At 41.4% G+C, this 22,947-nt stretch overlaps 1 protein-coding gene across 7 annotated transcripts in view; it reads left to right on the top strand.

Annotated features, from left to right (window-relative positions):
- Nucleotides 1-22,947, top strand: part of HHAT (hedgehog acyltransferase) — a 326,701-nt gene that overhangs the window by 234,479 nt on the left and 69,275 nt on the right. For all 7 annotated transcript variants that reach the window (XM_058701854.1, XM_058701853.1, XM_058701849.1 and 4 more), the window contains one exon: nt 6,609-6,810. In XM_058701854.1, coding sequence (XP_058557837.1) covers nt 6,609-6,810 — 202 coding nt within the window. The remainder of the gene's footprint in view (nt 1-6,608; nt 6,811-22,947) is intronic.

The following is a 22,947-nucleotide window of genomic DNA, read 5'->3' as shown; positions in this document are numbered from 1 at the left end:
CACTTTCTTTAAGCCCTGCCCAACCAGGAGTCACCCAGGAAAGGGTTTGGTCAGATGGTTCTTGTACTCAGTAGGTAAGGGGGAGCCCGAGTGGAAGGGCAGCAGTGATTTGTAGGTGAGATGTTGGTGACAGACCCACCCACATACCCTCTACAGGCCCCTCTGTAGCTAATACCAGATGTTTGGAGAAGAGCTGATGTCTCTTTGGCTAAGCCTCATCAACAGATCTACGTGAGTGGGTGTTGAATCCATAGCTTGCTTAGACCCCTGAGCACTGAGCAACTTGGTTCTGATGGTGGCATATTTAAGGCTAATGGTTTCAAGCAAAGAAAATCTCTGAGCAACCAGGTAAGAGGTGTTGTTGCCTTCAAATGCTTATGGAAAACATAGGAATGGCATTTGATAATTATGATAATGGCATTTTGTTTTGTCCTGAATACAAGTGTGGTGCTGCTGACTGATTATTAGTAAGTATGCATCCTCCCATTCATATGGAGTATTGAAATCTCTAAACTCCTTACACATATTGTCTCGTCCGATCTTCATAGCAGCTCATACCCAAAGAAGGTTTTGGTGCTCCTAGTATCTGCTCGGTGTACACACTTAAGCTGAACAGTCTTAGTTGACAAGCTCAAGGTTAAGTGGTTGGTAGGTGACAGAGCAGGACCAAGGTTACATCTCCAGGTGTCAAGCGTTGCTCTCCTGCTTGCCCTGTGCTTGGCTGCTGTTGCTACTTGGGCTGTGTTCTGGTGGTGAAGAAGGCTGGGCTGAGCCATTCATTCTCTGTCAGCCTCTTCTGCAGTGAGGAAGATAGAGCTTTGGGGGAGCTAGAGTTTGGGTTTTGGTCTGTGAAGGTAGAGCTGAATCTTTCCCTAGGATAGACGTTACAGGCTTGAGTTTATCAGCACAGCACCTCAGCGCACTGAGCTACTGACTTTGTGGAATGAAAAGATTAATTAAAAAAAAATGTTGGCATCTAATTACATGAACCTAGAAGTTTAAATGTAGACTAAATATAGCCTGAGTTTAATCTCTATTTTATAAACTCTACAATGTTCTGTTGCCAAATAGGACATAGCATTTTTAATGAGCAATTTTTCAGAGTTGGATATAAAACTTACAGCCAGCATCTCTTGGTGAAAGAGCTGAGAATTAGCCCTGCCTAAAACGTGCCCTCTGCTTTCAAAGTGGACCTCTCTTAGCTTTTTGGAGATGATAAAGTCTAGAGTTGCCCATTAACCAGCTGCCGATTTTTACTTATTAAAATTCCATTACGATCTGTACTGGACTTCTTTACTGTGTGCATCTTTTTCTGAAAGCTTTTTATTATAAGCAAGTCTGTAGCTTCCTTTGTGAGATCTAAACACCAGGTCTTTGTCCACTACCTAGAAGATGGAGGTTGACTGGGCTGTGGGAGAGAGGACTTAAGTGTGGGCCGCCAAGGTCAGTCAGAGCCAGGGTCAGGTCAGGGAGCCACTGCCCATGAGAGCTGGGTTTAGGAGACCCTGGCCACCTCTGCAAGAACTCTAAGCAGGAGCATGTCTTAGAGCCCAGGCGAAGACCAGGTGAGGTCACCTCAGCAACAACATAATGCAGCCAGAAGTCTTGCCTTTCCCAGCGACTAAAGGCTCTAGTCTTTATAAGGCTACTACTTGTCATTGTCAAATCTCCTTCGGTTGGGATGGGTCTAGAGGTTTGGAGCCACATACTTTGGCCCTAATAGGGATTACAAAGTATGGAGAGACTCCAGGGTCCTTCAAGTGTCTGTATTCCTTAGGAACAGGTGTCTTGTGAAGTTTCTCCCAGTAACTGGGGCAGGACCCTACAATCCTCCCTTGGTTCCTACTATCCTCCCTGGTTGGTCTGTGGCAGTGGTGACAATTTGTCACAAGTTTAAAAGCTATTGGAGTCTATGAAAATTAGGTCGCTAGTACATAAATACTGTTAACTAGGAACTATATGGTAACACTTGCAGACGTGTACCCACATCACATGTCTAGTACTTCTGAAAGAATCTTTCAGCTTAGTTTAAATGACAACCTAATAGAAAAGACATCTTTTGATGAATAAGTGTTTAGTCAGTGGTACAAACAGTAGGTTTCCTGGGTTAAATAAAGAGTGGGAATATTTTAAAGAGACTTCCTGGAGGAGATGGAAAAACCACTTAATTTTGTAGGTTCAATTAGAGTTGGAAAACCAGAGAGGTTGGAGGGCGTGAAAATGGTATGACCAAAGGCATAGAGGTGTGAAAGCCCCATTTGTTCAGGATTTCATGATTTGCTGAGAGAGCCAGTGGGAAATAAGGATGGAAAGATCTGGCAGAGCTGGAATGGGGTGTCAGTCACTGCCTGCCTCAGCCCTGCCAAGCAACAGGTAGCCGAACCCTGGGACCCACGAGCCCACCTCACCTCATTCCATGGGGTAGTGAGAAACGAGGCATTCAGTGTCCTCATCCTCTTGCCTCCAGGGGTGGGGGGAGTCTGGCATTGGGCCCCAGCAAAGAGTTTGAAGATAATATGACAAGCTGGAGAGCTGGTGTGTAGGTCCTGGGAAAAGGGAGTGTCGTGGTTTTAAGATTAATGTATTTACCACATGGATTCTCATCACCCCTCTCCTCTACTGTAGGACATATTCTTGAGTTTTTCATAGTGGATCTGACAGAGATACGTATTTTCTTCTCCCTTAACATACACCTACTCAGCAACAGCCCCCCAAGAGTCCACTTCTCATGCCCCGCCTCCTTTGTAGTCCGACATCTGCAGGATGCCGGTGTGGTGGTCAAGATAGAACGTGTCTTCTCTTCTTGTGGGACAGAAGGAAACTAATTGGTCTGTTTAAAATTTGAACTTATACCTCTGGACTTCTGGTACTGTGCTCTTTGGCCCAAATGCCTTTATAAATAATAAACATCTTTCTCCCCAGCAAGATTCCTTTCCTACAAAGGACATTTCTTCAGTTAATAAAATACTGGTGAATGTGTTTGTGGAGACTGCGTTGAAGATTTGGTCAAATAAGAGGAACGTATCACCAAGAAATGCTCCTATCACAATAAAAAAATGGCACACTAGGACATAGGCCTGGGAGTTCTGAAACCAGAACGTTCTCGGTTAGGGTTTCACCTCTCCTGTGTAAAACAGGCCTGGTCATTAGTTCCTTGTTAGATGGTTGTTATGATTAGAAATAGTATACATAAAGTACCTGACTCACGGACATTCAGTAAAGGGTGGACATTATTACTGTAAGTTACTCCTCCTGAATTGGGGATTTGCTGTCTTGCGCTGACTCCGTGAGATGGTTTTAAATGAAGAAGGCTGCTGCGGATGGCTGCTAACTTCTTCAAGCAGTGTTCTCTGTGAGCAGTGACCTCGGGAGGTTGCCTGGCAGGGGCAGGCTCTGTGCAGACCTAAGCTCACAGTCACTGGCAAGAAAAATCTTTGTATGTTTTGCTTTGCTGAGAAGGTGGTGCTGAAAGCTTTCTTCCTTTGGGAAATCAATTTCACTTTGCAGTGGATCTCAGTAAGTGGGGTCACATGGCTGTTTTTAAAAAAGAGACATATTCTGTTTTTATTAATCATGGAACTGACATAAGACTGGTAGAATTTGTAGAAGAAAATAACCTGTTACTCTCCTTCTTTATGCACCTACTCCCTTCCAGAAGTTAAGAATGAAGAAAGGATTTTTATCTTTCAGTCTGGTAACCATACCCTCCTCTGGTTTAAAATAAGCAGCCTCATGTCCCTGGAGGCCTACTGTATATAAATTTTAGGAATACGAGGAATTCTCAGATTTTTGTTGGCTGTCATTTTGAAGGCCAAATTATAAAGCCATAGTGCAGAATCCCTAAAATAGCTGTGAATCTAATTATGGGGCTAGACACTTCTTTGTCATATCCTTCTTGGAGTTGAATCCAGTATGAACGACCACTGGTGTGGATGACGAGAGAGAGGATTTATTCTACACCGGGTTTTCTTTTCTTTTCTTTCTTTCTTTCTTTTTTGTTTTTAATTTATTTTGAGAGAGAGCATACGAGTGAGTGGGGAAGGGGTAGAGAGAGATGGAGAGAGAGAATCCCAAGCAAGCTCTGTGCCGTCAGTGAAATGCTGTCAGTGCAGAGCAGGGCTCAATCCCGTGAACTGTAAGATCGTGACGTGAGCCAAAACCAAGAGTCAGATGCTTGACCGACTGAGCCACCCAGATGCCCCTATCCTGGGTTTTCTTATATATACAGTGGAGCTCACCTTAACATAGTGAGATACAATAAAAAGGTCAACATGAAATAGTTATGTTGGGTGAGAAGAGTATTGGTATTAGTATTAACTTGTTTTATAAAATTATCTGCACACTTGCTGTAAAGAGCAGTTATTTTAACATTGGTTTGTCCATCTCTCTCTGTCTCTCTCGCTCTTACTCCCTGCAGCCTTTTGACAACACTGTATAAAGTGAAGTGCAGCTTCATGGAATGCCATGGTGGGGTAGCAGCTACCTCCAGGCAGGTAGGAGGCTGTAGAGAATTGTGGCCCATTTTTTGCTTCTGCTGAGGAATATCTTACACCAATAACGAAGCAACCTCTAGGGGGCAGCAGAGCACTGAATAAAACTGCTGTGCCTGGGGTAGTCAGGCCTTTTTGGCTCCTTGCCCAGCCTTTCTAGGTCCAAGATGCGGTGCCCACCCTTCTCCCTTTCGCCTAGCAAAGCTCATCCTCTTGGCCTTGCCATGGCCTTGCCGGCACTCACTTGCTTCTCCTCCACACTTAAACTCTCTTGGTCTGCTTTGGACCAAATCATATAGCCTAACACGGGGACTTGTTTGCTATTGTTTCACAACCAGCTCTACCTGTCCTTTTTGGCAAGAAACAATGGTTTATGTTTCCGTGTTTCCCATTATGTCAAGACTGCCTTGGATGCCTAAATAAATGCTGGACAGCAGATGGAGGAACCCTTAATCTGTAGTGAGTGCTGGATACCTATTTGCTAATTTAGTTGTCAAGATGGGCTTGTTTTTGCACAAGAGAAAGCCTTTGCTCCACTTATTTCTGAAATGGCTACATTCTCACATGCTTTCTGGTTTTAGATTGGAGTGGAAGATATAGGTGTAGTGGAAAACAGGAACTCTGGCTCTGTGGTTACAGGTGTGCATCTACTCCCCTTCCTGGGTGTGTGCCTTGGTCAAGTTAACTTCTCAGCCTGTTTCTCACCTACAAAATGGGGCTGTTTAAGCTGATCATGTGATTTTATCTAAAGTGGAACACACTTGAGAGTGAAGGAGGGTATTTAAAAATACTTACCAAATAGTTTTTTGAAATATTTATCGACTGAGGAGTGGTTTTCATTTCTATTTTTTGACTTGTCTATGAAACTGTTCTATTTAAAGATGATTTTCAAAATAACATTTCCTACAGAGTATTAAAACAATATATTAACAGGGCAAGTTGTAAACTGGTTGGCATGCTGGAACAGCAGGCGTAAACCCTATGGTGCTTCAAAGGATCAAACCAAGTAATGCGGGTAAAGTGTCTGGTGCTGTGCCCGGAACACACTGTGTATTCAGGGAATGATGATTTCATTTTCCTTCCTGGAAGAAGTTTGGGCAAAGAAACACCAGCATGAAAGGCCTATGGGATTTTCTAAAAAAATTATTTATTTGAGAGTGAGAGAGAGCTCAGGGGAGAGGGGCAGAAGGAGGGAGAAAGAGAATCCCAGGCAGGCTCCATGCGCATCATGGAGCCCAACATGGGGCTCGATCCCACAACCCTGGCATCATGACCTGAGCCGAAACCAAGGGTTGGACGCTCAACTGACTGAGCCACCCAGGTGCCTCATCCTGTGGGCTTTGTTAAAAGGCTGCTTCAAGGAGGATATGCTCCTACCTTGCCAGATTGAAGCAGCCTTTAAAAAAACCCTCAAAATCCAAAGTGTGGGTTTTATCCACAGTGGGAAAATACTGATTGAAGAAGATGGTCCTGCTTATACGTGGTCAAATAGCTACCTCAGCAGTAGAAAGCATACCCAAGGGATGGCTGTGCATTTTGGGCAATAATTTGGCTAACCTGTGAGTACAGAGCTCTTCTCTTGCAAAGTCACTACTCCTTGTGGGCAACTTGCCTGGAAAGCAGGGGCAACCGGTCTTGGCACCCTATTCTGCACCCAGCCCCTGCTATTTATGAGCCTAATTGCAGCAATTGTGCTTAAATACTGGGCTTACCATAAATATAATAGTTTGAACTTTATAATATATATCTGTCTTGAAGGTTGGGGTCCCCATGTAACTGGAAGCTTAATTGTCATTCTGTGTTTGGGCTTCCAGGGTTGGGCACGCCCCTTTTACAAACAGAATTCATTACTCTTTACCCTGCCTCTTGTAAGTGCTACTTTGCTCTAGGAATGAGCCTGTGTATTCATTTAACCTAAAGCCCCTCAGAAAAGAGCCTGTGTTTTTGCCAGTGTCTTGTGTGTTGGGGAATTCCAGGAGTGCTCTGCAGCCTCCTGGAAGTCGGGAAGGACTTTCACTTGCTCAGTAACGACGTGTGACGGGAGAATCAAGTGCAGAAACAGGTGGTATTGCAGAGACAGTCCACCGCATGGCTCCTGATGGCCTCTTCTCTCTCTAGGTATGTGTACATTCCAGTAGGCGGGTCCCAGCATGGGCTGCTGAGGACACTGTTTGCCACTGCAGTGACGTTTGCATTTGTGAGCTTCTGGCATGGTGGCCATGACTACCTCTGGTACTGGGCAGCGCTCAACTGGCTGGGAGTCGTCGCGGAGAACACAGTCCAGAGGCTTGTGCAGACCCCGTGCATCCAGGACAGCTTGGTGAGCAGGACCCTTGCCCCTGTGGCGGGGGAACAGCTGAGCTAGGTGGACCAGGTTTGGGAGGGAAGATGGTCGTCAGATTCATCGCAACGTGGGGCATTCCTGCCAGAACGGTTCAAAGTAGATGTACCCAGAAATAGCAGTTTGGTTTTTTTTTTTACACAATGTTTTTTTTTTTTTTTTTTTTTTTACACAATGTTTAACTATAAAAGCAATACATGCTTATTATACAAAAATAAGAAAATTCACACAAGGGGAAAAAAATACCTCAACGAAAATTACTATTACTACCAACTCTTCTTTTTTATTTATGTGTGCACACACACACACATGTGTAACTTTTAAAATGAATTCTGTTATCCCAGAGGTACGGTTGTGTCAGGCCCACCTTTCTATGTCACCAAATGTATTTCTAACAACCCTTTTTAAATGGCTACATAGAATTCCATTATGTGGCTGTGCGAGTCATTTATTGAATTATTCTCCTGTTATTGACAATCATATTATTCTAATTTTTTTGCAGTTGTCACTCAAAACCAAGATGAGTAATATAACTAGGGTGAATTCTTGTATGTAAAATTGCTAAGTTAAAGGTGTTTTTCACCTTTTTTGCCGTGCTTACTGCTTAACTCTTCTTTAACTGCCCTGTAGACAGTGTGCCAATTTACATTTCTACCTACAGTGCATGAGAATGCCCTTGCCAATACTGAGTAGTGCTGGTATTTTTAATCTTGGCTAATTCAATAGATAGTGTTATTGTAGCATAAAAAACAGTTAAGTGTTTAAGACGCATTCCAATTCTACAGGAAAATGATTTGGAAAATTAGGTACTTTACACACATATTTTAAGTGATTTTAAACTATGAGCAAAGGTTTTATCGTGCAAAATGATATACATTGTATTAGAATCTTGTAGGAAATCATCAGTTGTGACTATGCAGCAATATTCCTGATAACCCTGAAAAAAGAAGCTAAAAAGAAATATGCTATCATCAGTGTTCATGGCAGGCAATAAAACACATGAAATTTATTGGGGAATGATTAATGTGCCTAAACTCCCCCAGTATATGCAACGAAAGCAAATTTATTTTAAAAACCCAACACCACCAAATAGAGTACATTCGAGGTTTTTTTTTTTCCTACGAAGATGGTCATAGTAAAAGTGGACAGTTATTTCAGTAAAAACTCATGCAAAGCACATAGCAAAATAACACATCTGAAGGAATTGAAATATGCTCGCGTATGTTTAAAGATAAATATTTTGTTCAGTAGTAGTACCCAGCAATCAGCAGGAAAGAAATGTTGGTGAATTCTTATAGAAAATGGAATTTCAGTGAAAGTCATGGTTATGCAACACAAAGAAAAACCATAAAAGGTGGTATCACCAAGGTTTCAATCTCCATCTTCAAATCTGAATAGTCTTCCCCGAAGTCTGAAACCCAATTATCACCTGTGAAAGCCAGAGAATTTTTTTCAGCTTAGGCTGAAGCCCTGTAACATATTTCCATGTTCCTTCATAAAGGGTCTAAAATTCACCTTGAACTTAATTAAGCACTGCTCTGTAGACTTTGAGCCATGGCTTATGCTACTGATAAAATTTAAAAATCAAAAATGCTAAAGGAGTAATGCAAACTGTGCCTTGTAGTCTATGGCTTGTTAATTTGGTTTGAAAATGAAAATGGTGAAAGCCGACACAGGATGAAGCACTTGTATGTCTGCTCTGCTTCATCAGCTCATTCCAGGACCCTCACGTGAGTACCTCATTTGAGCATCCATCCACAATTCAGACACCTACGTGTATAGTAGTTTTTGAGTATGCACTTTTTGGTGAGATACATGCATATATTTTGTGAAGATAGTGTTTATATTATACATATTTATTGAGCAGGAACATATTTTGTAAAAACCTACTTTATCACCTTTTATCTTGACAGCCTGGTAGTTGGCTATGGCTGTGTAGATGTGGAGCTCCTTGTGTACGAGATCAGGATTCCATCACTGTTTATATCCCCAGTGGTTAGCTCAGTGTCTGAGTTAGCTGCAGTGTTAAGTCAGTGCACAATCGGGTTGATTCTTTAGTTCTTCTTCCACTTGTCCACCCAAAGAGTTATTACTCTGTTTCTTACACAGTTCAGCGTAGATTGTGTTTAACTTCAGAGAAACATGGCTGGCATTTCAAATGTTGTATAACCTTTTGAATAAACTGTTTCCCAACCTGGGTTACTCTCCTTCCCTCCCTTTTCATGAATATATTCCCCATTCTTTTGTCAAAATCCAGATGAAGACTTGATGCCTTAATGCCTCCTTGGCACCTAATTTCCTCCATCGTTGATCTGATAGTATTTTTACAATGTGAGTTCACCCCCACCCCGCCCCCCCAGGGTGCCCACATCCTCTCTCCATGGCATTTATCCTTCATCTTGTTTTTTTTTTTTATCTGTTTTTTTAAATATCGATTGGAAGATATCTAAGTAACAAAGATGATCATGTCTTCTTTTCTTGTATCTTTTTCATCTTCAAAATCAAAGCTTTGTTTGGAGCACAAAAGACAGTAGGATTTCTCAGTGTTGATAGAATGGCAGTTGAACATTCACTGGAAGACTAATCAGAGCTGAGTGTTGTGAATAGGAAGCCCTCTGATGTTCTAGGCAGGGCTGTATAATCGAACTTTCTACAATAATGGAAATGACCAATACAGGAGACACAACCACACTGAGCACTTGAAATGTGGCTGGTGTCACCAAGAAACTAATTTTTAATTTGAATCTAAGTAGCCCCCATGTGGTTAGGGGATTCCATTTTGACGAGTGCAGTTCTAGAACATACCCCCATCTAGAAAAAAATTAAATGTACAGTGTTGGACTCTGCTATAATTTTGAGTGATGTTCATTAATGATGAGGTACTTCATATATCCAGTGTCTACTGAATGGCTCCACTTGTGCATCTCTCAGGTAAATCTCAGATTTGGCATGTGTAATACTGAACTTGTGTACCTCTTCCCCCCATAATTCCAACTAGCTCCTTTCCCTCTAGCATTCTCTATTTCTAGAAAAGTCATAAGCTGTCTAGTTATTCAAGGCCAAAGCCACGAAGTTAACCTTTGTACTCTCTGTCCCTCAGTTCTACCTGTTCATACTGTATATTCTGTCACCTAGGTAGATCTTAACTTTTTAAAAAATTTTTTAATATTTATTTATTTTTGAGAGAGGGAGGGAGAGAGGGAAGGGGGGGGCAGAGAGAGAGGGAGACACAGACTCCAAAGCAGGCTCCAGTCTCTGAGCTGTCAGCACAGAGCCTGATGTGGGGCTTGAACCCACGAACCATGAGATCATGACCTGGGCTGAAGTCGGACCCTCAACCAACTGAGCCACCCAGGCACCACGCTAGATCTTAACTTTTAAAAATTATTTCCATTTCTAAGTCATCCTAATCTAACTGCTCTCATTTCTTGCCCAGTCTACTGAATAGCTTCTAACTAGTCTACCTGCTTCCATTTTGCCTTCTTAAGTTCTTTATCCTCATAGTGCAGAGTGATACTTCCCAGTAAAAACCTAACCATCTTCGGTTATCCTTCTTAAAATCCTTCGTGGTGTCCCATTATTTTAGGAGTAAGCTCTCAATATTTAACATGACCTATGGGGCCCTGCCTGATCTTGAGCTTGCTACCTCTCCCCATTCTGTCTGCTCCCCACCCCTCGGCCCCCCTCTCCCACTTTACACTCCGTTCTTCTCTTCATTTGCACACCTGGCCCCTCCTGCCTCACACAGCCTTGTTCATCTCCTAGGCTGCTCTCTCTCCCCTCTACTTCCATCTCTATTCATCCTTCAGATTGCAATTTGAATGATATCTTGTTTGGGTGTCTTTCGCTGACCCTCCTAAGTCAATCAGGTCCTGATCAACAACTCATTTGGGACACCTTGTACGTGATCTCTTCTGCTACACTTATCATAGTTGCAATGAAATATTTTTATCCAATAACTTGTTTAATCCTTATATCTTTCACTGAACTATTAGCCTCGTGAAGTCAGAGATTTGTATCCTTGGCATGCATCACAATGCCTGGCACAGAGTAAGCGTGCAGTAAATACTTGTCGAATGGTTGAATATTTTCTGATTTCACTGAGGGCAGTACAAGAAGAAGTAGGCTCACGCAGCAGCATGGAGAATACAGAGTGAAAACTGAAAGAACTTCCTAAAGCTGAGGCTTGTTGAGCATTATACAGGGAGCTTATTATTTTCCATAGCAGCATAGATAGTAATTGGTCTAGTGATGGCAAAATGCTATTTTAATGCTCAGTGAACAAAATATATATAGGAAAGAAATGGATGGGGAGAAATTAGCCTTTCTGGTACCCTACTGCTTTATGAGATGTGGGATTATTGGTTGTGACTCACTGAGGCACAGAGCTGTAGGAAGTTGACGAAAGGTACTTTCACAAAGCACCCGAGCTGGACGGACAAAAGAGGAGTTAACTGCTGAAGCAACATGCTTTTCCTCTACACAAGCACTCTCTCGGGGAGCTAGAATTTGTGTTCAGCATTGAAATCTTTTAATAAGTGGACACATTGTGAAACATCAGTAGAGTGACATTACTTCTTGCCAATTCTGGATGTGCTCTCTCCTTTGAAGGAAGATACCTCCAGGCTGCTTGTCAGTTATTCCTATGCAAAGGAGAATCGATACCTCAAGCAGTTCACCCCCCGCCCCCGCCATCCCTAATGTTCATTTCATTGAATAATTTCAATATGTCCTCCTCCCCCTGCCATGTCTCCTCTTCTTTGCCCCAAGAGTATCCTGCTGAGCTGATTTATGTCCTTTCTAAAGCAGTAAAATTTCTATTTATAGACTTAATTGAGGAAAGATGCCTCCAGTGACAATCAGGGAGGGTCAGTCTAATGGTTCTGAGAGGGATCTGATGCTCTGATGTGTCAGAAGGAGCCCAAAGACCATGGCTCTGTGCTGATACACATTCAGTTTATCTGCTATATTGGTTGGTTTGACTTTGAAGATGCAGATACAGAAATCCCATGAGTTTGAGAGTTCAGTCAATTGTAAGAATTATTGACATGATATATAACCAGTACTTACTTAGTTTTGTGGAATCCTAACTCACTAATTGGCAGGATATACATGTCAGTTGGCCTGATAAGAAGGTCAGTGACTCCAGTCCCACCTAACTGAAGCATCACAAAGCAAACTAGTCTAAGAAGAGTAGATCTGTTTGAGAGTGGCTCGTGATCTTCTATTTCTCTACTGCTTAAATCAATTCAAGAAATGGAGATCGAGTACTTATTATGGATAAGCCATTTTCTCAAGACTGGAACCCTTCTTAGACTTGGCTCCTTTGGCAAGGTCAGTCTGGTTCGTCCTTTCTTAATTTGCTCATTTAGGGGGAAAAAAAATTTCAGTACCCTATATGGGAGACACATTGCAGAGCTCTGGGAAGCTCTGAGTGAAAAACATGGTCCCCTCCTCCTCATTTCCTTTTTTTTTTGAATCTCTTTCAGTGCTTCTGTGCCTATCGTGTACTAGTCTGTCCTTGTATATGGTAGAGTCTGTTATTCGTCATTTCCCTCCAAGAACAAGGTATTTCGTGGTGGCCTATCAGGATAATCATCTTTGTGGTGTCTGCTTTGGAACAGAGGCAATAAAACCATGGAACAAGAGCTTTTCTTTATGAAGAGCTAAGTGATCTATAGAAAAACGTCTTATTTTCATTAACATTATAGAATGTTGGTTGGCTTAGCCTTCCCAGGCATTTCTCAGAAGAAAGATCCAGGCTAGAGATAGATTTTTGGGAGCATGTACTTGGTATTTTGGAGCCATGGAAGTGTTTGGGACTTTCTGGAGAGAGTACAGAAAGAGAAGAAAAGGTGGTGGCCCAGGACTGAACCTGAGGAACACCAACAGTTAAAAGTTGGATAGAGGAGAAAGGGCCAACAGGGGGAGGAAAATCTCGAGGGTGATTTCACTGAAACTGAGAAAAAGAGGGTATTTCATGGAGGGAGTGGTCAATGATGGTGATGCCAGGGAGGGATAAAGTAAGATGAGGTTAAAGAATGGGTATGTCTCCAGGCCAGGGTGCTAATAGTGGGAGAAAGGAGCTATGAGGCATCTCCCCTGTGTCATAGGAGATTGTGGTCCAGCTGGAGATGCAAGGCACGTGCAAATCAGTTGAGGACCAATGTAAGGTATTTTGCACAGAGAGACCAGAGTGAGTCATGGAGGCAGCCGACGTTTGTGAGGGGTGGTGGTCAGGGCGAGCTAAGCTTTTAGGAATGGTTTAAAGAGCTGAGGCTTGAGTAGGACTCTGGAGAATTAAGATCGGGGCTTGGCTAGGTCAGTAGAGAAAAGACAAGCATTCCCGGTCAGGAGAATAGCACACATACAGCCTGAAGTCAGAAATAGGCTTGCCATTCAGGTGAGGAGGCAGACATGGTGCATGAGGAGTTATCACTCCTCATGAGGATGAAGGAAAGGAGGCTAGAGAAGCCGAATGGTTTCCCATATAAAGGGATCTGAATGCAAACTTAGAAATATAGAAATGCAAAACACTTAACCAAACAGGAGAGCATTAAATTAACGTATTAATCCCACTCGTCAAATTAGCCTGTTGTGCCGGCTTGTTAGCACTCTCCCGGGCCTCTCTGTGTGGAAAAAGCAATGCATGTTGTTATGAACAGTGTGTTCCTTGGTGGATGACGACCTGATGGTGCCCCCTCCATTGTCTCCCACTCTGAAGGATCATTAATGATGCAGGAAGCACACTGCGCAATTCACTGCTTACACATTTTCTTCTCTGTGGGAACCTGAACCCAAGCCTTAACCCCTCTGGTCTGAGAGGTGGAATGTGGCAAATAATTCCACCTCTTAGTTCAGATATGGTTAGCATGGCAAAAACATTTTCAAAGGTTCTTTTTAACTTTCCGTTACTGGATCTGCTGACAGAGAGAAGACTTTGAACTAGAGCCAGGTTCCAGTTAGTGGTGGCCTGGTGAGCCCCCCAGGTCTGGCCAGCTCTCGTCCTTTTTTCCTGCTAAGTGCGCAGCACAGGCTCCCAGCCTCGGGAACTGTACTCTTGGTAAAGAATGCTAAGCCGAAGATGAGATCCATGGCTTGAATGTCAGTGGTTGAAATGGGCTTTTTCAGGTGGCTTGTGGGATTAGATTCATTACTTGAGAGCCCTCGATTCCTGCTTCTACAGCACAGATAAGTGATGGTTATTCAAGTCACAGCCTGGTGCCCAGCAGTTTCTATAGATGAACTTAGGGAAAAGCAAAATCTTTATTATGTACGTGCTGAAGCTTTGGATGTGTGTTTCTAAATCTGGGTCTCTTTTCCTCCAAGAAAACCCATTACTCCCTGGAGGTAGCAGAACTTGAGTTTTCAGTGTTCCTATTAGCAATAGAAGGATAAATTAGCCCACTTTCCCCAAAATAATATGCACATACTTAGTGCAATATATTTTTACAGTATGTATTTATTTACAGTGTGTATTTATATATTATGTGCAGTGAATATTATATGTATGTTGTAACTGTATAGCATCTATATGTAGTATATGTATATGTGTGTATGTGTGTGTGTGTGTATAGATATATATGTTTGTGTGCATCTATTCATTTTTAAAGCTCTGAGAAGTCAGAGATGTGCAGGACTTCCAAAATATCTCCTCCCAAGACCTAGAAATAAACACTGCTTTAAAAAGCTTATGGAGCAGCTGCTGGCCTCATTTGAGATAGCTGAGTTGGTATCATTGTACTTGTGATTGCCAGCATGTACTGAAACACACAACTTAAGGGGGCTTTTGCTTTTTCCTCTTGTCTCAACCCTCTAGTCCACCCCGTAAGCTCAGGTAAGTGCTGGAATGGCCACTGTCTATCCCTTGAGGGGTAGCAGGAAAGAGTATAAGAGGTACAGGACATCTAGTAAGTTGACTATGCCACCACTGAAAGTAGCGATTTTGAAATAATTTAACTGTGAAGAAAGATGAATAAGGAATAATAGGTAGAATAAAAATTTATTTAAAGTTCCGTGCGCGTACGGAAAAGTATGCAGAAGGTTACATGCTAACATACAGATGGTGATTAGCTTTTTATTGATGGGGATTATTTATGATACATATTTTCCTGGTTTTGCTTATTTATATTTTCAGCCTTTTCTACGGTGAATACGTATTGTTATCTAATTAAGGGTGATTGAGAGAAAAGGGAACATGATGGATCCCTCCTCAGGAGGCTATGCTTAGCTGACCCTGGATGCTTGATATATGTTAGAGATGGAAGGAACAGACTAATGTGGGGCTGCTCTAGCTGCCACCCTTTGCCAGAGAAGAAACTGTACCAGACCCTGCACAGAGATCTTCCACATTGGTTATTTTATTGAAGCATCTCAACAACCACCCAGGGCAGGTATTGCTTATCTCCATTTTTATAGATGAGGAAACTCCAGACCGGGGAACGTACGTGATATGTCTAAGAACACATAGTTCAATTAGAAAGGGAGTCAAATTCAGTTATACATAATTTATTCTAAGCTTCCTTAATTTTAGGTAAGAAGAGACACCTGCCTTGATAAATATTACACACTTATTCATTCATCTCTCCTTGCTGCTTGTGTACATTTGGCATTAAGTTTTTTTAAGCAGCAAAAATGGATTTCTTCGGGAATAACAAAGAATTGCAATTCAGGACAAGCAAGCTAGGCAGAACCATTTGGCATTACATCAATTTCACATTCCAGCCCTCAGTTCTTGGACATCTTGTGTTTTAGTTGTGGCTTCACTCTACCTGCGTATGGAAAAATTGCTCTAAGTGAAGTGGCAATGCTCACAAGAGCATTTTTACCAAATTATGTCATGTGGTTTCAATAGTAGCTTTGTAGGTAAGTACTGTCATTATCCTTGTTCTGCAGTGGGAAAAAATGGAAACCCAGAAAGTTTAAGGAATATCTGTTTATGGGTCAGAAGTCAAATCTTCCTGCAAGGCTTCCTTGAGGTAAATGAATCTTTGGTCTCCATTCTGCTCATACATCCTTCTCATCAGCAATAACTTCCAATTCACTTCAGTTGTTTCTGACATTTACTTCTGCCTTTCTAAAGTATATTCTCTTATTTCTTCCCTTAAGAATTATAAATATTAGCTGCTTTCTACATGAGGTTTTAGCATCTGAGACCTACTGCCTATTCTCCTTCCAATATGGTAGTAGCTCTGTGTTTGGTTCCATCAGCACTCGATGTTCACGTTACCACCATGTTAAGTGTGGCTTACTGCCACGCCAGTTAATATGCTATAATTGAATTTCCTTTTTAGCCCACTGTTTGCCCACCTCAGATTAAGAATCACCTTGCCTCTTTTTGTTTCATTGGCAGGTTACTATCACCACTTCTTTGCAAACTCCCCAGTAAAATGGAAAAATCCCTCTGAATAGTCATTTCCGTGTGGTCAGATGTATTAGGCAATCTGTCAGCTCTCTTCTTTTCCCGGAGAACCTCTCCTGGGCCCTTCCATCCTCTGTCCCATCTGGATCATATCTCTTTAGATGGACTGTACAGCTGGTGTCCTGACACTTTCCTCCTCCTCTTTCCCGGGCTGAATCCCTGGGTCTTGGACCCCACGTCCCCTTGTTTTCTCCTCCCTTTGATTTGGTGGAGCACGTCCTTCAGTACAAGGACTACTTCTACTAGACCTAGTAGAAGGGCCTTTAGAAAAGGACCATGGATAATAAATTTTTTTGAGACTTGCATTTCCCAAACTGTCTTTATTCTATTCTCACATTTGATTGATTGTCTGAGCACTGAATTTTAAGGTTGAAAGGTAATTTCTCTTGAAAATTTGGAAGATGTAATTTGTCTTCTAGTTTTTAGCTTTTACTGTTGAGAAATGCCATTTTGATTTTTGATTCTTTATATGTAATCTGTTTTTCTCTTGAGAAACTTAATGAAAATATCTTTGGCATTCTGAAATGCCACTGTACCCGTTGTCCCTGAGTTTAGAGTCACTCTGATACAATTTATTCACAAAAAAAATTTCTCATCATCGCCTTCATCATGGGGAGTGGGGGGCAGAGAAAGAAGGAAGCCCCAGGGTCTGTATGCTCATTACCCAGATTTTTATTCTTTTTTTTTTTTTAACGTTTATTTATTTTTGAGACAGAGAGAGACAGAGCATGAACAGGGGAGGAGCAGAGAGAGAGAGGGAGACACAGAATCTAAAACAGGCTCCAGGCTCTGAGCTGTCAGCACAGAGCCTGACACGGGGCTCGAACTCATGGACCGTGAGATCATGACCTGAGCCGAAGTCGGACGCTTAACCGACCAAGCCACCCAGGCGCCCCTCACTACCCAGATTTTTTAAAGATATTTTTAAATATTTGTTTATTTTTGAGAGAGAGAGAGAGAGAGAGAGAGAGAGAGAGAGAGAGAGAAAGAGAAAGAAAGAAGAGGGCAAGCAGGGGAGGGGCACAGAGAGAGGGAGACACAGAATTCAAAGTAGTCTCCAGGCTCTGAGCTGTCGGCACAGAGCCTGATGTGGGGCTCGAACTCCCTAACTGTGAGACCATAACCAGTTGAGCCACCCACATGCCCTACATTACCAAGATTTTTAGCCAACCTCTCTGTTTTCTTGTCTCCGTGGTTTACTGTTGCCGTTTGTGGCACATGGTGCCTCTAATGGCTAGGCCTTCTGGGGATCTGGTGTAGGAATGACTTTCTCCTCTGACATCTACTATCTAGGTGTCTCAGTGCTGCTAATTCCTCTATCTGTTTTCTGTCTTGTAAAAATGGGTTCATTTTGCCCACTTGCTTTTCACTTCTATTCCATTCCTTGCCTGTGAGTCTATACCTTTTCAAATGTTGACTTGCTTTTAAAAAGAAAATAATGTTTATTAATCTTTGAGAGAGAGAGTGAGCGAGCACGCATGGGGGAGGGACAGAGAGAGAGGGAGACACAGAGTCTGAACCAGCTCCAGGCTCTGAGCTGTCAGCACAGAGCCTGATGCAGGGCTTGAACCCACAGACTGTAAGATCATGACCCGAGCCGAAGTCAGATTCTTAACTGACTAAGCCACCCAGGTGCCCCATCAAATGCTTACTTGCTTTTTAATGGGGTTTTGGAGGGAGCAAAGATCTCTCATCTCCTGTGTTTAACTGGATGTCCTAGAACAGTTTTCTGTGCTGTTGGCTGAATCATTTTGGAATGCTTTACCTGTTTGTCAGTTTTAGATTTTAAAATACCAAGTTTGCTTAAAAATGGGAGTTGCCCTAAGCTGTTGCTTTTGTGTTTGAACAGGATATAGCTGAGGCCACAACTGTCACATTTTAGGCTTCTTGAATAGTCCCAAGGGATCTTAGTGCTACCTGGAGAGGGAGGCCCCAGCCATGAGCAGTCATAACTGGGGGGTGACAGTCATCTAGCTTCTGTCTTCTCACCCACATGCCTTGACTCCATACTTAGGGGAGGTAGCCAGGGTCTAAGGTCATTAAGCACAAAGAGTCCTAGACTTCCTTTTTTTAATTCTTTTATTCTTTTTAATTTATGAAGTCAAAAATACAGGTAAGACTGAAGCCCCCTAAGACAATAATTCCTCTGACCCCAGCAAACACACCTTACTCACTTTCCTCTCCCATGAGAGGTAACCATTATTGTCAGGTTGGAGTATAGCTTTCCATACCTTTACTGCTATGTGTGTGTGTGTGTGTGTGTGTGTGGTTTAATAAATGGATAAATATTCTAAAATATGTGCTTTTTTCCCCCTCCTCATGGTGTTATTTTGAGGCTGTTTCTATATTAGTGTATGTGGATTGGCATGACTGGACATGGTATGGATATATAATGTTTTTTAGCCATTCTTCTGTTGCTGAAATTTTAGGTTGCTTCTAATTTTTCTCTTTTGCAAATGCAGCTGCTGTAGAGATGCCTATTTATGCCTCCTTGTACATATATGTAAGTATTCCTTTAGGGCAGGTACCAAGAATAGAATAGAACAGGAGTTGGCAAATGATGGCCCATGGGCCAAATCTGGTCTACTGCCTGTTTTCGTATGGCCTGCAACTAAGAATGGTTTTTATATCTTAAAACTGTTTTATTCTGGGGCACCTGGGTGGCTCAGTTGGTTAAGCATCTGACTCTTGGTTTCAGCTTAGGTCATGATCTCATGGTTTGTGAATTCAAGCCCCACGTGGGACTCTCTGCTGACAGTGCGGATTCTCTCTCTCTCTCTCTCTCTCCCCCCCCCACCCCCCCCACTCTCTCTTTCTGTCTCTCTCTCAAAAATAAATGACTTTAAAAAACTATTTTATTCAATGGTCCATACTCTCCCTACCTGTTTGAAAGATCACCTTTAATATATAGTCAATATCCAAGTATACATGGGTTCGTTTTAGGGCTCCATTCTATTGTATTGATCTACTTGATTCTTCCTATTTTAAATGCTAGAGTTCTATGGTATGTCTTGATTCCTGACATTGGTATTTATATCTGAATTTGTTAGGTTTGCAATGAATTGTAGCTTAATTTGGGTAGCGTTTGCATGTCTGTGATATTGACTCTGAATTTTCAATCATGAATAGTTATTTATTCAAGTCTTCCCTAAGGTTATTACATAATGATTTATCATTTCTCCTCAGAAGTCTTGGACACTTCTTTGCGGATTATTGCTTTGATATAAGAAAGGTATTGATTTTTGTTTTGAGTTGATAATTTTGCTTCTTTCTTGTTTAAATCTTTTGTTGGCTCTATTAATTTGCCTGTTGTTTCTTTTGATTTTTCTAAATAGATGATCATATCATCTACAAATAATGACAGTTTGTCCTTGCCAACAAATTTAACTCTTGCTGCATTTAATTGTCTTGTGGTACTGATGGAGACTTTCAGCGTGGTTTTGAGTGACAGAAGAGAAAATGTCTTTTTCTTAAAGCTAGTGGGAGGGAATACCTGCTCTGGGTTTTGACATATCTTCTTTATCAACTTAAAGAAGCTTCCTCTTTTCTTTTACTAGTTGGTTTTTTTAAAAAATCATGAATGAGTGTGCAATTTTACTTAATATTTTATTAGCATCTATGGAGTGATCATAAGATTATCCTCCTTTAATTATTTAATCTCATAAATTTCTAATGTTTTTAATACTGAATCCTCCTTCCATTCCTGGGATAAATCCTACTCAATTGCGAGTATTCTTTTAATCACTCCTATATTCAATTTACAGGTATTTAATTTAGAATTTTTAAGGCACTGCGTATAAGAAAGATTAACTCATGATTTTATTTCCCCATATTGGCTTTTTATGACTTTAGTATCAGGGTTATACTAGCACCATGAAATAAGTGGAAGCTTCCCATGATTTTCAATCCTCTGAAACAGTTTCCGAAAATTGTCTTTTCCTTGACCTTATGGTAGAACTTGCTCATTAAGATCATTTGGCCAATTTTTCTTTAAGTGGTAGAGCTTTGACCACTATTTCAGTTCTTCTGTGGTTATGCTTTTTCAGGCTTTCTACTTTTTCTTTGAGAATTTTAGGCAATTTATATTTTCTAGATACTGTGTTTCTCAGCTACGTTACCAAATATATTGCTACATAATCTCCAAAGAGTTTTAAATCTCCTATATATTATTATCTCTTGTTGTTTATTTGGCCTTGTTTTCTTAATTCATCATACTTGCCAACGTTTATTCATTTTATTATTACTTCAATAAAAGTGTTTGGTTTATTTATTTATTTATTTTTTAATTTTTTTTTTCAACATATGAAGTTTATTGTCAAATTGGTTTCTATACAACACCCAGTGCTCATCCCAAAAGGTGCCCTCCTCAATACCCATCACCCACCCTCCCCTCCCTCCCACCCCCCATCAACCCTCAGTTTGTTCTCCGTTTTTAACAGTCTCTTATGCTTTGGCTCTCTCCCACTCTAACCTCCCCTTTTTTTTTTTTCCTTCCCCTCCCCCATGGGTTTCTGTTAAGTCTCTCAGGATCCACATAAGAGTGAAACCATATGGTATCTGTCTTTCTCTGTATGGCTTATTTCACTTAGCATCACACTCTCCAGTTCCATCCACGTTGCTACAAAAGGCCATATTTCATTCTTTCTCATTGCCACGTAGTATTCCATTGTGTATATAAACCACAATTTCTTTATCCATTCATCAGTTGATGGACATTTAGGCTCTTTCCATAATTTGGCTATTGTTGAGAGTGCTGCTATAAACATTGGGTTACAAGTGCCCCTATGCATCAGTACTCCTGTATCCCTTGGGTAAATTCCTAGCAGTGCTATTGCTGGGTCATAGGGTAGGTCTATTTTTAATTTTCTGAGGAACCTCCACACTGCTTTCCAGAGTGGCTGCACCAATTTGCATTCCCACCAACAGTGCAAGAGGGTTCCTGTTTCTCCACATCCTCTCCAGCATCTATAGTCTCCTGATTTGTTCATTTTGGCCACTCTGACTGGCGTGAGGTGATATCTGAGTGTGGTTTTGATTTGTGTTTCCCTGATAAGGAGCGACGGTGAACATCTTTCCATGTGCCTGTTAGCCATCCGGATGTCTTCTTTAGAGAAGTGTCTATTCATGTTTTCTGCCCATTTCTTCACTGGGTTATTTTTTGGGTGTGGAGTTTGGTGAGCTCTTTATAGATTTTGGATGCTAGCCCTTTGTCTGATATGTCATTTGCAAATATCTTTTCCCATTCCGTTGGTTGCCTTTTAGTTTTGTTGGTTGTTTCCTTTGCTGTGCAGAAGCTTTTTATCTTCATAAGGTCCCAGTAATTCATTTTTGCTTTTAATTCCCTTGCCTTTGGGGATGTGTCGAGTAAGAGATTGCTACGGCTGAGGTCAGAGAGGTCTTTTCCTGCTTTCTCCTCTAGGGTTTTGATGGTTTCCTGTCTCACATTCAGGTCCTTTATCCATTTTGAATTTATTTTTGTGAATGGTGTGAGAAAGTGGTCTAGTTTCAACCTTCTGCATGTTGCTGTCCAGTTCTCCCAGCACCATTTGTTAAAGAGACTGTCTTTTTTGCATTGGATGTTCTTTCCTGCTTTGTCAAAGATGAGTTGGCCATACGTTTGTGGGTCTAGTTCTGGGGTTTCTATTCTATTCCATTGGTCTATGTGTCTGTTTTTGTGCCAATACCATACTGTCTTGATGATGACAGCTTTGTAGTAGAGGCTAAAGTCTGGGATTGTGATGCCTCCGGCTTTGGTCTTCTTCTTCAAAATTACTTTGGCTATTCGGGGCCTTTTGTGGTTCCATATGAATTTTAGGATTGCTTGTTCTAGAGTCGAGAAGAATGCTGGTGCAATTTTGATTGGTATTGCATTGAATGTGTAGATAGCTTTGGGTAGTATTGACATTTTGACAATATTCTTCCAATCCATGAGCAGGGAATGTCTTTCCATTTCTTTATATCTTCCTCAATTACCTTCATAAGCTTTCTATAGTTTTCAGCATACGGATCTTTTACATCTTTGGTTAGATTTATTCCTAGGTATTTTATGCTTCTTGGTGCAATTGTGAATGGGATCAGTTTCTTTATTTGTCTTTCTGTTGCCTCATTGTTAGTGTATAAGAATGCAACTGATTTCTGTACATTGATTTTGTATCCTGCAACTTTGCTGAATTCACGTATCAGTTCTAGCAGACTTTTGGTGGAGTCTGTCGGATTTTCCATGTATAATATCATGTCATCTGCAAAAAGCGAAAGCTTGACTTCATCTTTGCCAATTTTGATGCCTTTGATTTCCTTTTGTTGTCTGATTGCTGATGCTAGAACTTCCAACACTATGTTAAACAACAGCGGTGAGAGTGGACATCCCTGTCGTGTTCCTGATCTCAGGGAAAAAGCTCTCAGTTGTTCCCCATTGAGAATGATGTTAGCTGTGGGCTTTTCATAAATGGCTTTTATGATGTGTAAGTATGTTCCTTCTATCCCGACTTTCTCAAGGGTTTTTATTAAGAAAGGGTGCTGGGTTTTGTCAAAGGCCTTTTCTGCATCGATTGACAGGATCATATGGTTCTTCTCTTTTTTTTTTTTATTAATGTGATGTATCACGTTGATTGATTTGCGAATGTTGAACCAGCCCTGCATCCCAGGAATGAATCCCACTTGATCATGGTGAATAATTCTTTTTATATGCTGTTGAA

This window comes from Neofelis nebulosa, chromosome 15 (genome assembly GCF_028018385.1).
Source record: "Neofelis nebulosa isolate mNeoNeb1 chromosome 15, mNeoNeb1.pri, whole genome shotgun sequence".
In the NCBI taxonomy this organism is placed as follows: domain Eukaryota; kingdom Metazoa; phylum Chordata; class Mammalia; order Carnivora; family Felidae; genus Neofelis; species Neofelis nebulosa.
This window is presented reverse-complemented; position numbering and strand designations above follow the sequence as displayed.